Here is a 15,820-nt window from a genome sequence, read left to right as displayed (position 1 = left end):
CGTCAACAAGATAAAATTCTTTCTAGACAAAAGACAAGACTGAATCCAATAAAAAGTTTCATAGCTCCAGTTGGGGGAGGGAGGGGAACAGAACTACAGAATATTCATGGTAGCATTACAAACAGGAGCCTACGCAGCTATGCAGAAGAGTTCGCCACATTGGTATGAACAAATGCTTTGAATTCTTGCCTTTCCACTCTTCTCTTACGACTTCTTATGTGCGGTCAGCCCTAGTATCACTGTTAACCACAAATGCTAAGTTCTAGGACAAATCCTAGGGAGAGAAGGTTAAAAAAAAAAAAGAAAAGCAGGCAGTGGAATACAGTGTCATAAAAATGTGGTGAAAAGGCAGATACAGTACACACATACACATTTCTGTTATTTGGTTCTGAAAAAACAAAGGGCGAAGGGCAAGACACAGTAATCAGTCCCGCTCCCATCCACCCAGAACTTAATTAACCACACCATTGTGTTTACATGGTTATGAAAAGAGGCGAACCTGGTCCACCCAAACTTGGCACACTGAAGTACCCAGCTCCGATGTTCGTCACTGGTCACCAAGTCTTCAGCTCCAAGATACTATTCGGAAGTAGTTTTAAGGTTCTATTCCCTCACCACTACCCCCAAATCTCTCTTTTCTAAAGGAAAATGGCAATTTGGCATAATTCATTTCCTAGGTGTAATTTCTACAATTTCAGTCACTTACTAAGCACGAGGATTATGCTTCAACACATAACCCCACTCGCCTACGGAAGTGTAAAACTTTCAGTAGTACAGTTTCATCGTCTTTCCCCAACATGCTTATTCCTTAAAACGAAACAACCATTCCTACAGTTGACATTCATTGTTACATCCCAATGTGTTTGAAATATTAAAAAGAAACATGGAGTCATCTTCTCATAATGCCCTTATTGAGATTACAAAGATTACAAAAGAATCCGCAAGTGTTACGGCACTGTGTGAGACTTATTTGTCATGATCCAAGGGAAGAACAAGACTGCAGGACTGTGCAAAGTTGTGGAAGTGGCCTCAGTTCCATGGGAAATGGTATTCCACAACAGACTTCACTAGAAGAACAACTGAAACCTTTTACTTTAACACTGAAAGCATAATTCAATGCAGTCTCAAAATTCAAGTTTCAAGATTTGGAGAGATGCTAACATTCTGTTACATAATTAACTAGAAAATACTTGAACAGAATTTTAGGAAGACTATATAAAGAAAGGGAACATAGGTTTTTGTTAATTCCTGCTGAAGGCAACTTGAATTCGTTTCTTAGAAAGTTGACTAAGTCTTAGCAGCTAAAATATTTTTAAATGTATGGAATAAAGAAAAGCACATCCATTCTTGACATTTTGGTGAATAAACTAACAGCTTTATTAATGAAGGCAAACATCAGATAATTGTATGAATATTATATATAAAAAAGAAATTCAAACTAACAGCATTGTATTTCAAAAGTACTGTACTTCTGTTTTCTTTTAAAGAGACTTGTCATCTGTTTTATAAAACAAACAAAACGGGTACTCTTCTCCTAAAAAATTCTGGAAAAAATGAAATAGTCAAATTTTAAGCTGATGAACGGAACACACCTTTCTTTAAATGCAGACTATTGCTAAGGAGCAAATAAAGTCAAGCATCAGAAAGAAGATGTATGACAAATCCAAGAAAGTTAGGAAAAAGGGATGTAGTGAAACCACTGCTCATCTTCCCCCCTCATATTCAAAGACCATTCAAAACTGGTCTTTCATACAAATATAAAATAACAGTAAAGAGAGGGAATCTGAAACCATACCCATCTGAAATCCTTCATGATGTTTTTATAATAGTTCTGATTCTCTTACCAAAAAGGTCAAAGTGAAAGATTTACGAAGTGGGAGGGAATGAAGATGGTTGGTTTTAAATGTACAAGTAAGGCACAATATAAAGCCACATCATAATCTGTCATGAAGGGTCTAGGCGAGGACAAGCATCATACATGGTACAGGAGAACAAGCAGTCATACCGACTGACAAAGTGTGGCACCCAATTCAAAACTCAGATGAGATCTTAACGAGAACAACTGGACAGCATGCTTTCATATGGAGACAAACTCTATAAAGAATCCAGTGTATCTGAAACGAGGAAGAATGTTTTTTCTTTTTCTTTTTTTTTTTCAAATCATAGTAGTACTACAAGTCAAAGTTGACAACTACTTTTGGAACAATGGGTTTGTTTGAGGTGAATTCACAATGCCTTCACTTAAAGTAAGCCTCTGGACTTCATTATGAGCTATCTGTATACCATGTATGAACACAGAAAACCTTTAGAGAGCTCTTCTCTAATGATCTTCACCCAAGAACACATGCCACAATTTTCAAAAACAGAACGTGTACAATTTTTGGGGTTTTTACGTTACCCTTATAAGATTTGTTTGTGTGATACACTAAACGTATATATTTTAATGACAATAGAGGAAGCAGATTATTACTGGCATTAAAGTACAACCATTTCTAGACGGTTTTAAATGCCACAGAGTCCCCTGGTTAAAATGTAAAGCTGCACAGCTTGCCTATATCATCTTTATGATAAAGTTAAAACAGCAAGAGGATTTAACTTTCACTCTACATTTTACTGCCAGGTTTTATTTAGATCAAGTATCGCTGCAGCATTCTGACCAGCCCAGATTTAGCAGCAAATGGCAGGAATCATATAAAATGCAATTTTTTTTAACAAAGTGCTTTTCTAAGATATACATACATATATAAATAGGTACAAAATAAAGTGTCAACATTAAAAAGCTCAACTATTTAAAAGCTTTTAACTATTTAACTTAAGTAGTACATATAAAACACTGAAATGCAAGGATATGGAATCTACTAAACAGATTCAAAGTCTTTTTTTTGAAATGCAAGACCAAAAAATCAAATTCTGGTTTGCAGACAGGAAAAAGGTATCAAAAACCAGAATTCCTAACAGAGCAGCTAGAAAGGGGCAATTTTATAAACCTCATCAGCTGAATCTCTTATCATAAAGTGATTTTCACCTGATTGCAAAACTGCCATATTTGGGATCATGTTTCAATTTCCCAGACATACTCTGTCAAAACTTCATATACTTCTAAGTTACAAACCTGTGCTTTGCCTTCTCCCACCTAAAAAGGAAAACCTTTAAACAGTCAACTTACATTCTATTAAACTGCTGGATCTGAGCTTATAACATCTGTTTAGTGTGAGTGCACTAACCAGGTACTTCTCCACCGAGCACGCAGGGAAATCCTGTGCATCACAGTTCAGCTAAGGTGTTAAGACAATCCTTCTCGGAGTTTCTTTTTCATAATGTCAAAGAAGCACGAAGCAACACTGCTCAGTTGTTACTGTGTGTTTTAGCATCAAAACTTTAAAAGCTACAGCTTCACGTGCTATCACTTATAAATGGGCAAGGGTGATGGGAGGGAGAAGGAAAAAAAAAAAGGAAATACACTGTATAGACAGAATGTAATTACAAATAAATTCTCCAAGGGATAATGGAGAAATAATTGGAGAAATAGATACTTTCCCAGCAGCTAGGTCTGGAATATTTGGTATTTTTCTGGCTAAACAGGATTTTTTTTTAAGTATAATTTTTAAGCCACCAGTTTTCAGAGTTCAAAACACAAGATTTGAAAATAAAACAGTAAGAGAGACAGGATGGAAATATCTGTAGGGAAGGTTTATAATGCTGCCTTGACATAAGAAATTTCTCATCAAGAGGTAAAGCTTTAACACAGTTAAAACACTGACTAATGAAGCTGTTTTATGTGAGCAAAAAAGAGCACCTAAAAACTAAATGTGTTAATATTTCTCAGTTCTAGAAACTATAGAAGAGGAATAAGTCACATGTTAAGTTTGAAGAAGCTAGTTTGAAAATACCTGTACAAAAATATAAAAATCTATAAATTGTTTTTGTTTTTGTTTTAAGCTTGTGTTGATCTTTGAAAATATTACATGCACAATAATACATCAATTGGAAAAGTGGCAACTAAAGAATTAGATATTTTTAGCTTTTTTCTTTCTTTACATATATATACATAATACAATAAAAATAATCTGTATTTTGGTTGTTTGGTGGAAGTATACTACAATAAGCTAAATAAACTTTTAATTTTCAAGGTCAAAAACTATTTTACCAATAGCTTACTAAAATGAAATATATTAAAATTTCCTACAATAAGTGCAGAAATAAAAAGACTTACAGACACCTAAATGGTCACCAACTTATCTACTATGGAAGCGAACTAGAGGAACAGCAAAATAATATTTGTATGTGTGGATGCTCCTTCTGTAGATAATTGGACCCAAACAGAAATAAAATTCACAGTTCAGTAAGATCCCTAACCCTGACCTTTTCGTTTTTCTTTTTTTTTTCTCCTTTTTTTTTTTTTTCATACATTCATACAGTATCATGTAAGCTGTGCAAAACTTTACTTAGACTGGCAGTTTGCCATATCAGTTGCATTTGTCTTTGGTACAAAAAATAAAACAATCGCAATAATGTGCAAGTATTTGTCTTCTTCCGGTCAAGTACCGAAATATGAGTTTTCTAGAGCCATCTTTTTTTTGTTTTTTTTTGTTTTGTTTTTTATACAATACACAGACTCTGTGGCATATATCTACATTTCAACATAGTCCTATATACATTCAAAAAATTTGAAAAAGAGTTGGAACAAAAAAACATTTAAACCCCATAATTTTCCATCTATTTATCTTGTTTTTCCTCATTAGGGTTTTCATCATACAAAATATTACCAGTTTTATAGTTTCCCCAAAATACAAGGCACAAAGAATATGCTTTTTTTTTTCTTACTTGCACAGACATTATATATATTTATATATATATTTATATAGACCATATTGAGCTCGGAAAATGAACATCTAATATGGCACATGGGCGTGAGTGCTGGGTTGTGCCATGTACAAGTGAGATTAATGGTTGTGGAAAATTAGAACAAAAAGCAGTAATTCTAAAAACAATCTAAATTGAATGTTTAAAAAAATGCTTCCTCAATTTTTTTGTGTGGTTCAGAGCATAAACCTGCCACAATATTTGGCATTTACTATGATCTTCGCTCTTCCAAAATGCTTTGCTCTAACGGACTCTGCAATCTGTATCTAAACATCTCCTTATGTGTGAGTTTCAATTCTGATACCAGTAGCAGTTTTAACCATGGTTTATGCTCTGAAAATGCAATAATCAAGTATTTTGGATCATGCTTCACTTATGCTACTTAGTTCTTAAAACAATGTAACCTAATTGTAAATGTTTACATAATGCTAAGCTGACATGCAAAACAGAATGAAAATTTACAATGAATAACATGACAAACACAGACATTTCTGACCAGTGGTCCAATGAGGCTGACTACACTTTTGATGTTGGTATCCTTAGTCCCACAAGGCCTCCAGTGGGATTGCCTTCTGCCGTCTTCTCCAACACTTGGTTAACAAATTCTGAGGTTTGCCCAGCAACTGGGAGACCTAAGAAAAGAATAAAAGGCACACTTAGACACATATGAAGGTGAGGGTCAGGGGGAACCCTCGCTCAGTACTGGTCCCAGATGAGTGCTCGGCTGCTTGCTACTGAGCCCAGAAAATAATTCTATCCACTGAGTTAGGGCCTACAATTTTAAGATTAGAAGGGTTAAACCAAGGATAACCATGAAGAATGGTTATTCAACATTTTACAGCAGGGTAGATGACAAGTAATAATAGTCCAAACCCAAGCCCCCGGCCTGCCGACAGGGACTAGTCCCTAAGCCCACTACGCATGTTTTCCCCTGTTCTCTCAGCGAGTCTCTTCCAGCTGCTCCAACCTCACTGCATCTCATGGACGGGCTTCACCCACATGACTGAAAACATAGATCTGAAGGATGTTTTCAGTCACTTTCATAGTGACTGGATAAATTTTATGTCCCCTTTTCCTTATTTTAAAGAAGAGTGAATGAATCAGCCAAGTTGGAAGAGAAGAGGAAGGAAAGGTGGGAGACACTGCAGGTATGTTGGGTTTTTTCCATCTTCCTTATCTTCTACAGCTGAGGTCAAAAATATTTGATTTATTGATTTTAAGTAACAGAGGTATAAATGTTCCAAAAGTAATAAAAATAGTAAGTAATTAAAAGGATATGGAAGCAGAAAAATACTATTTAGTCATTGCTCATAAGAAGCCAAAAGATACTGTAAAAAATAGAGAACTGACACCACCTTAACCCTGTAGTCAAATTCTGTGTGACAGTAATGGGACAAACTGATAATAGATGCTTCTTAATCAATGGAATGAGAAGGATATATAACCTGCAATGTATTTTTGCCAAGAAAATGTAACTGCATCGAATCACGAGGAAACGAATTCAGATAGTGGGGCATTTTACAAGGTCAACTACCTGTATTTTTTCATGGGAAAAAAAAGGCTGGGAGACTCATCTAGATTAAAGGAGACAGAAAAAAAAAAAAAGACAACTAAATGTAATACATGATCCTTAACTGGATCAAAAACAAAAAGGTTATAAACGACATTACTGAGACAACTGGGGAAATTCAAATATGGACTCCACATAGGTATTGTATCAATGTGAAGCAGGAAGTGATACGAGTATTATGTCTAAGTAAGAAAATGTCCCGTTCTTGAGAAATCCATGCTGAAGCAGTAGTTAGGGGGGAAGAGTCACATGTTTACAAGTTACCTTCAAATATTTAGGGGAAAAATGTAGACAGAGGCAGAAATAAAGCAAATGCAGCAAAATATTAACAACTGGTGAATCTAGGTGAATGATACACAGATGTTCATTGTACTGTTTCTTTCTACTTTTCTTGTAGGATTGATATCGTAAATGAAGAGTTGAGGGAAAAAAATAAGTATACATGTTATGTTACAGTCAAAGAGCGAACCTGCAAGACAAAAATGCAGGGCCTGCAAATTATCAGAGACACATACAAAAATGAAACTGTAATAATGGATCACACAGGGAATGACATAAAAAGGCAAGAACGCCAAATGAACAAACCCTAACAGATCTTCTGATGACAGAACTAAAACCCAACATATATCAATAAATAAAAATGAGCTACTTGAGGAGCGTGGCCTTAGTGGGGGTGTGGTCTCTTGGCAGCAAGTGGAGCTGTTCTGAGTGGGGGGGTCCATAATGGGGCGGGTCCAGACGTGGAAATGTTAGCCCTCTCCCTTCTGCCCGGTAGCATGGGGCATCGTACTCTAGCCTCCATCCCCGCCCTGTGGGCCTCCATCCCCTGTCCACGCTCTGAGCTGCGCCTGGACCTGATTCTGGCTTCTGGACAGTCTTTCCCGTAGATGGAGCAAAGCCCTGCGCGTGGGAGTGGCGTGCTGGCGGACCAGGTATGGACACTGACGCAGACTGAGGAACAGCTCTACTGCACTGTGTACCGAGGGGACAAGGGCCAGGTTGGCAAAGCCACACCAGAAGAGCTAAAGGCCATGCGACAGTACTTCCAGCTGATTGTCAGCCTGGCTCAACTGTATCACCATTGGAGTTCCATGGACCCCCACTTTCAAGAGGTGGCTCAGAAATTCCAAGGTGTGGGACTCTTGCAACAGGACCCCATCGAATGCCTTTTCTCCTTCATCTGTTCCTCCCACAACAACATTGCCCGCATCATGGGCATGGTGGAGCAGCTCTGCCAGGCCTTCGGACCTCGGCTCATCCAGCTTGATGATGTCACCTACTATGGCTTCCCCCGGCTGCAGGTCCTGGCTGGGCTGGAAGTGGAAGCTCAGCTCAGAAAGTTGGGCCTGGGGTACCGTGCCCGTTACGTGCGTGCCAGTGCCCAAGCCATCCCGGAAGAATGGGGTGGACTTCCCTGGCTGCAGCAGCTGTGCAAGGCCCCTTACAAGGAGGCCCACAAGGCCCTCTGCACCCTGACAGGGGTAGGCACCAAGGTGGCCGACTGCATCTGCTTGATGGCCCTAGACAAGCCCCAGGCTGTGCCTGTGGACATCCACGTGTGGCAGATCGCCCAGCGTGACTGCAGCTGGCACCCCACTACCACCCAAGCCAAGGGTCCGAGCCCCCAAGCCAACAAGGAACTGAGAAACCTTTTCCGGAGCCTGTGGGGACCTTATGCTGGCTGGGGCCAAGCAGTGCTGTTCAGTGCTGACCTGCGCCAAGCCCACCGAGCTCAGGAGCCACCAGCAAAGTGCAGAAAGAGATACATGGGGCTGGAAGGCTAGGTGGGAGCACTGGACACAGGGATTCCCCAAACACCCCCCCCTCAATCCCCCACTTCTCTCCCCCATCCAGTCTTGTTGGAAAGGGGGCTCAGGAGTCAGGCACCCTCAAATCAAGCAGTTTGCTCAACAATATAGGGTGTGGATTGTCGGGGGAAACAGAGCTACCTGTGGTTTTAACCTCTTCTATTACAAGAAGGAACAATAAAACAGAAACATTTGTATGGAAAAAAAATGAGCTAAACTCACCTATTAAAGAAGAACTTCTAGACTGGCTAACAAAGAAAATCCAACTATAAGTTATACATAAATATCTAAGAGTGAATTTTATGGCATATGATCAAAATTAAATTAAAATTTTAATCTAAGATCTTTTAAAAAGAGATGTATCTAATATAAAGTAATTTAGAAAGATTGCAAATAAAAGACTAACAAGCAAAGAAATACCTAGCAAATATAAATAATAAGCTGCATTCATGACTGTAATATCAGACAAGACCGAATTCAGGGAAAAACTGTAAACAAGACAAAAGATGTGTGCTTCTTGATGATAAAGATTGCAGTCTACAATGAAGACCTAGTAGTAAAAATCATACTCAAACATCCAACATTCAAAAACCAAAACACAAAATATGAGAAGAAATTGAAACACATGAGTGGGGGCCTTTCTCAGTACTACACAGAGTAAATGAACAACTCTTACAAAAATCAAAAGGAAAAGAAGATTTAATTAAGATTAGCAAATTAACATATATTGGAGTTTTAATATAAAACAGAAAATATATCTTCTTTACAAATGCCCACAAGATATTTAAAATTACAATCATATAATAGGTAGCTAAAAAATCTCAATAAATCACAAAAGAACATAATAATAAAACCAGAAGATAATATTCCCGGTCTTCTGGAAAATTTTAAATCTCTCTCAAAAATTCCTTGGGTCAAAGACTAAATCAAACCTAAAATTTCAAAGTATTCAGAAAATAATTAAAATATGATTCATCAGAATCTGTGAGATACAACTAAGCAGTGCTTGGAAGAAATGTCAAAGATTTTTAATTATATTAGTGAGTAAGAAGGAATAAAAAGAAATGAATTAAACATCTACCTGAAGAAATTAAAAGAACTGATATATTCAAGAGCTAGTTCTTTGGAGGGGAGGGAGTAGAATAACCTGAAACCAATCAATTCAAGAAAAAAAGGGGAACATGATAGATATAAAAAAAGAAATGAAAAATGTAGCGCTAACCACCGATACAAAGGAAATTAAGAAACAAAGATTGTTTTGCTCAATTTTAATAAATCTGACAGCCTGGAGGAAGTGGGTAGTCTTCTGGGATATACAAATTATCAGAACTGATTCCAGAAGAACTTGCAATTTGACAGACAAATTATCATAGAGGACATAAAGAAAGTTTTCAAAGAGTTAATCACAAAACCACACTGGGCCAGACAGTTTCAAAAGAGTATTCTACAACCTTTCAGGAAAAGAAGCTCCAACATATTTAAACTGCTCCAAGGTGGGGAGGGTACAGCTCAGTGGTAGAGTACATGCTTAGCATGCATGAGGTCCTGGGTTCAATCCCCAGCACCTCCATTAAATAAATAAATAAACGTAATTATCCCCCCCCCAATTTTTTTCAATAAAAATTAAAAATAAACTGCCCCAGAGGGGAATTCTGGGAAGATAGTCATATTGCAGCATGGATTTTTAATCTCCTCAACTCCTCACATAAAAACAGAGCAATCAAATAAAAAAACTATGGAAAACTTTAACAAGTGACAAGTTATCTCCATGAACCTCAAAATTCAAGAAGACAGGAATAAACTACCAAAGGCGCTGAGCCGCCTGGCATTCACATTATTACTACTTGTGTGGGACGAGTCAAAAGGAAGTAGTGGACCTGAGAACCTGGCCACCTGAAGTGGCCAGCAGGTTAGTCGCTGGGAGGGACGAGAGGACAACTGGAGGGCAGCCGAGGCTGTGAGAGCCCGTCTAAACAAACAATGAGTATAAGGTGAGTGCGGGGCTCACAGATGTGAAGGGGCTGGAGCAGTCCAGCTTCTATGAACTCAGAAAACATGGCTAGCCAGGACTCCCTCGTAGGACACAGGCCAGCACTGTTGAGAATTAAAATAGAGTGGCCTAGTGACATTCAAATGCACCCAAGAAGTCCCCTCGCACCTTCTGCCTTTGCACTTCGCCCTGACCCCTGATAAAGGCACCTGCCCACAGCTTCCTTTGTTCTCTCCCTGTTTCCTCCTGACCTGATGGGTTGCGCCTGCTCCCTTAGTGCTCCCCTCGTGTGGCCCCCTCGTGGCATGTGGTAACTCTGTCTTTCTAGGATGAACTTTCTTTTCCTGCTCCTCTCCTGTGTCCCCTCTTTTGGATGGACCAGAATGACCATCTCATGAAAGCATACGAGACATTTTTTTACGTTTCCTGAAAACACGGGACACTCTGTTAAGTTTGAAGTTAGAAAAACTATCTTGAAGCAAACTTTCTTTTAAAAGTTCAGAAAAACTCATTTCACATACAAATGATTAACAGAAAAGCAACAAGGTCAAAATCCCATAAAAAAGGAGTAAGAAAAAAAAGGGAGTAAGAGACTCCTGCAACCAATGAGAGGATGCCTGGAAGACTTGACCACAAAATGGGTGAAAACCATACCCACTGTTATTTCAAAATTAACTAAAGACATTAAAGCAAATGCTTTAAGACATAAGAAACACAAATCAGAAATATAAAAATTCAGGAAAGAATTAGAAATAAAGCCCCATGTTAATTATAACATTACAGTAGCCAAGACATGGAAACAACCTATATGTCCATCAATAGATGAATGGATAAAAAAATTGTGGTGTACAGACACAGACACAGACACACACCCCACTGGAATATTATTCAGCCATAAAAAAGAACGAAATCTTGCCATCTCTGACAACATGCATGGACACGGAAGGCATGATGTTATGTGAAATAAATCAGACAGAATAAGATAAATACCGTATGATGTCACTTATATGTGGAATCTAAAAATAAACAAACCAAAAACCGCACAAAAAAACAACAAAACCCCCTCAAGCTCACTGATACAGAAAACAGACTGGTGGCTGCCTGAGGCGGGAGTAGGGATTGGGCAAAATGGATGAAAGGTGGTCAAAATATACAAATTTCCAGTTATAGGATGAATAAGTCATAGAGTTGTAATGTGCAGCATGGTGACTACAGTTAATAATATGGTACTGTATATCCAAAAGTAGCTAGTAGGGAGGATCTCAAAAAACATCACAAGAAAAAATATTTTGCAACTACATATATTGATGAATGTTAGCTGGACTTGTGGTAATCATTTTGCTAAGAAGATCTAAAATTACATTCAGAAAGAGCATAGAGCATACATGTGAATATCAACCTAAAATGACCAACTCCAAGACATGGTCTAGTAAAATGACTGGGATTTAAAGAAAAAAAATCCTGTTGACAACTGGGCAAAAATGGCAAATGACATAATGGGAAAAAACTTAGGCAATTATTAGCTTTTCAATAGCAATACTTTCTGTCAGGAGAAAAATGCAGAAACATATTTAAAATACTCCAGGCAAGAAAATGTGAGTCAAAGACTGTACCTGGTAAAACTGACAACCAGGTATATAGGGAAAACACAAGCTTATCAATATATAAGACCTCTAAATTAATAAAAAAAGGTAGGAAGAATTTTTTCTTGTAACATTAAATCCCTCCGTCTACCTAACAAAAGAAAACTGAAAATGATTTTAAAGAATAAGAAAGGAAACAGAAATGCTATGAAAGAAGATATAAAACACTAAAATAGTATCAATTCATTTGAAGTAAAAGTCAAGCAAATTCATCATTACTATTCCATGTTTTGCTTAATATTTGGGTGTGGAATTAATCTACATGGAAGTTAAGAAGGAAGTGGTTGTTTAGGAAAATACTAGCATATTTTACATTCAGTATGAACACAATGCTGATTAAGAGAAACTAATAAATAATTTCAAAGACCATGAGAAACTTACTAAATGAATGGGAGCATTCAATATGTATTTTCAATTAAAGAAAATGCAATCATTTTGGTAGCTATGAGTAGTCTCTCTGTAAAAATAGAAATAAAATATTCTCGCTCACTCCACTCTATTTAGCATCTTGAGTTCTTTATTGCAGTTGCCACAATGTTATTTGTTTTTGTTTTTCTGTTTGTTGTCTTTCATTGGTTTAGATTACAAACTTGGTAAGAAGAGCAGCAACCAAGTCTCAGCTTATTAACCCTGTATCCCCCCCCCCAAAGCCTGGCACACAGTAGGTGCTGAAAAAATTTTGTGGAATGAATGAGTTTATAATAACTGGAAGTCAAAAAATTCTCTTAACGAATTCCAAGATATTTACAATTTAAAAAAATTAAATTATAGTGTTGGCACCCTAAAATTAAAGTAAGTAACTAACTAATGATGGAAAAGTAAACTCTGCTTCTTTTAAGTTACCTAATTCAATACACAGTCAGCATCATCAGGAAAAATGAACTGGAAGAAAATGCTCAGGTAACTAAAGTTTACCACTCTACACAATGACTATGTCAGAACTGGTATTTAAGAGACAGTCCTAGAATAAATACTGTTAAACAAGGAATATATAATATAGCTGAACCAATTTCATGATGCTTCAGGGTTTTCATGGATTGTGCTATGCCGTAATGCCCTTGGGATGCTACTGATCATGGGGTGATTTGCTCCTACGGCAGCTGAGCTCCTGGGCCTCGGGGGTTCTCATGTCTTTGTGTGCATCAGCTCCCTCTATCCTCCCCGTCAGGCATCGCTCTGACTGCCTTCGGCATGCCCGCCTCACTGTTCCTCCCCCATGTTATACAATCTGTTCAGGGATGGAAAACCAGATGATCATGTTTGTTAGAATCCTATAAATGGGTAGGAAACTCCACTAAAGAATAAACTGCAGGCTTGACAAGTTCAGGGATCTTTATTTTCCCCACAAAAGGTTAAAGTTGCTAGAAGTTTATCTTTCCTAAGTGTTAAAACCGTTCAATGATGAAGTCTGAGTAATAAATTGTGCTAACCAACAGGACACGTGTACAAATGCTAAATCTCAAGAGACAAAAACTACTCGTAGAGGAGAGTGACCACCATGAGAGCACTTGAGTTTTTCCTTAAAACAATTTGTATCCCCTTGAATCATGTATCTTACATTACATGTTATTATTTGTTATTAATTTATCCAATATTCTTCTTACCAAGAGTATCTTTAATGAGGATTTCAAGCTTCTGTCCCATGTTGGGTCCCCTTTCCTCTCTTGGATTCTGTACTCGGTTTACAATCTCTTGCTTGATGGAGTTGATTACAAATAATAAATTATCTGTAAGACAGAACAAGACACTTGGAACATGTCACTAACAGAGAAAAATTTACTTTTACTATGTAATAATAGATATTCAATTAAAAGAATTTATAATACATTCAATGTATTCAATACATTGAAGAATATATAAGAAAACATTAAGCAGTGATGGTTATAAACCTTCTCTCTTACACAAGAGACTAATTTCAAATGATGTGCCACTTTTGATAACACGTTGTGGACACATATCAGTGTCCACTACCCTGTAAGCAATTTGCCCTACTTGTCTTCACAGTTTTAAGGCCTATGACGGTGCCTGGTATATCGAATCAGAGGGTCTTAGTAAATGTTTATTAAATAAATCAGAGTCCTTCAAAGACAAAGCTTGAAAAATAAATTTCCCCACCTTAAGAAGCTTTTAAAAAAAGAACAAAGCTAACCAAAAATATATAAGGAGGGAAATAATAAAGATAAGAGCAGAAATCAATAAAACAGAACATAAACACACACAGTAGAGAAAGTTAACAAAGCAAAAAGCTGGTTCTTTGAAAATATGGAAATTGATACCCTCTGCTACCCTCGTCCCCCCATCCCCAGCTATATTGCTCAATCACCTAGACCTAAAATGAAAAAGAGGTTATCACTTCAGAATCTAGAACCATTAAAAGGATAATACGAAAATGCTATGTCAAGAAGTTCAACAACTTGAATGAAATGGACAAATTTATTGAAATGTAACTTAACAAAACTGACACAAGAAGAATTGGAAAATCTGAATAGCCCATTTCTAATAAAGAAATTTCTAGTTTTTGAATTTATCAAAAAATATTCCCAAAAGAAAACCCAGAGGATTTCAATGGAAAATTCTATCAAATGTACAATAAAGAGATAAAATCAATCTTAGCAAAAATTTTCAAAAACGAAGAAAGATGATAGTCTAATTCATTCTCTAAGGCCTGTATCCCCAAATACCTAACCTGACAAAGAAAGAAAATTACAGACCAAAATCCCTTTTGAATACAGACATAAAAATAATTGACAAAATATTAGTGACAGAATCCAAATTAAAATACTGGAATAGAATCTCACAGAATATTTGCAAAAGACTCTAATATAAAAAGGAAAATACATCATAAACAAATAGAGTTTACTCCAAGAACAGAAGGTTGGTTTAATCAAAAAATCAGTTAATGTAATTCACCACATTAACAGGGGGATGTGTGATATATAACCAAGAATAAGGGAGAACAAAGTGTTCCAATAAATGCACACACACACAAAAAGTAAATGACAGTATTCAACATCCATTCATGATAAATCAAACTAGAAAAATAAGGGAACTTACTCAAAATTACACAGAGCATCTCATCTACAAAAAAGCCTACAGCCAACACCAACTTAAAGGTGAAAGCTTCCCCTCTGAGATTGCGAACATAGCAATCACCACTTCTATTTAATGTCCTAGACATTGCAATAAGGCAAGAAATAGAATTAAAAGGCATAAAGATCAAGAATGAAGGAAAAAGCCCAACTCTATTTGCAGGAGATGACTGCTTAAACAGAAAATCCCAGGGCATCTACATACCTACTACTGGAACTAATAAATTTAGTAAGATAACAAGGTATAAGAGTAATACACAAAAATCCATTTTATATATTAGCAACAAAGAGTTTGAAATTCAAAAATGAGTCCATTTACAGCAGTACCAAAAAATATAAGACACCCAGGAAACAAAGGATAAAACAAAGGATAAAAAGGATAAAACAAAGGAAAAAGATGTTCAAGCACTCTACACTGAAAACTATAAAAGAAGACACAATGAAATTAAAGAAGACTTAATTAGATGTAAAGAGATAGCAAGTTTATGGATTGAAAGCCTCCATTTTACTAACATGGTAAATTCTCTCCAAATTGATTTATAAATTCAGAGCAATTCCAATCAAAATTTCAGGAAACTTTTTTTTTGGTAAAAAGTTATAAACTGATTTCAAAATGTACATGGTCACGCAAAGGCCCTAGAATAGCCAAAACAACTTTGAAAGGGAAGAACAAAATTGGAAGACTAACAAGGACTAACACTATCAGACTTAAAAGATTTACTGTAAAATTACAGTAACATACTGTGTATTCACATAAAGGAAGACAAACAGAATACAGAGTCCAGAAGTAGACCCATACATATAGGGTCAACTGATTTTACAAAGATACAAAAACAATTCAATGGGAAAAGGAAAGT

General features: G+C 36.8%; 2 protein-coding genes across 5 annotated transcripts in view; one reads left to right on the top strand and one right to left on the bottom strand.

Moving 5' to 3' along the window:
• The window catches only part of CREBRF (CREB3 regulatory factor), a 54,413-nt gene that overhangs the window by 4,728 nt on the left and 33,865 nt on the right, over positions 1–15,820 (bottom strand). For 3 of the 4 annotated variants that reach the window (XM_064480101.1, XM_064480103.1, XM_031437806.2), the window contains 2 exons: positions 13,479–13,601; positions 1,354–5,495 (listed from right to left, as the gene is read on the bottom strand). In XM_064480101.1, the coding sequence (XP_064336171.1) occupies positions 5,380–5,495; positions 13,479–13,601 (239 nt within the window). In that variant the 3' untranslated portion in view covers positions 1,354–5,379. Of the gene's footprint in view, positions 1–1,353; positions 5,496–13,478; positions 13,602–15,820 lie in introns of those variants that run through there. The other variant, XM_064480102.1, reaches the window with a different exon arrangement.
• Positions 6,951–8,217, top strand: LOC105089398 (N-glycosylase/DNA lyase-like). The gene has a single exon (XM_064480104.1). The coding sequence runs from the start codon at positions 7,321–7,323 to the stop codon at positions 8,215–8,217; it is 897 nt and encodes a 298-aa protein (XP_064336174.1). The 5' UTR covers positions 6,951–7,320.

Source organism: Camelus dromedarius, chromosome 27 (assembly GCF_036321535.1).
Source record: "Camelus dromedarius isolate mCamDro1 chromosome 27, mCamDro1.pat, whole genome shotgun sequence".
NCBI classification, from domain to species: Eukaryota; Metazoa; Chordata; class Mammalia; order Artiodactyla; family Camelidae; genus Camelus; species Camelus dromedarius.
The sequence above is the reverse complement of the archived record's forward strand: the minus strand, read 5'-3'. Positions and strand labels throughout refer to the sequence as shown.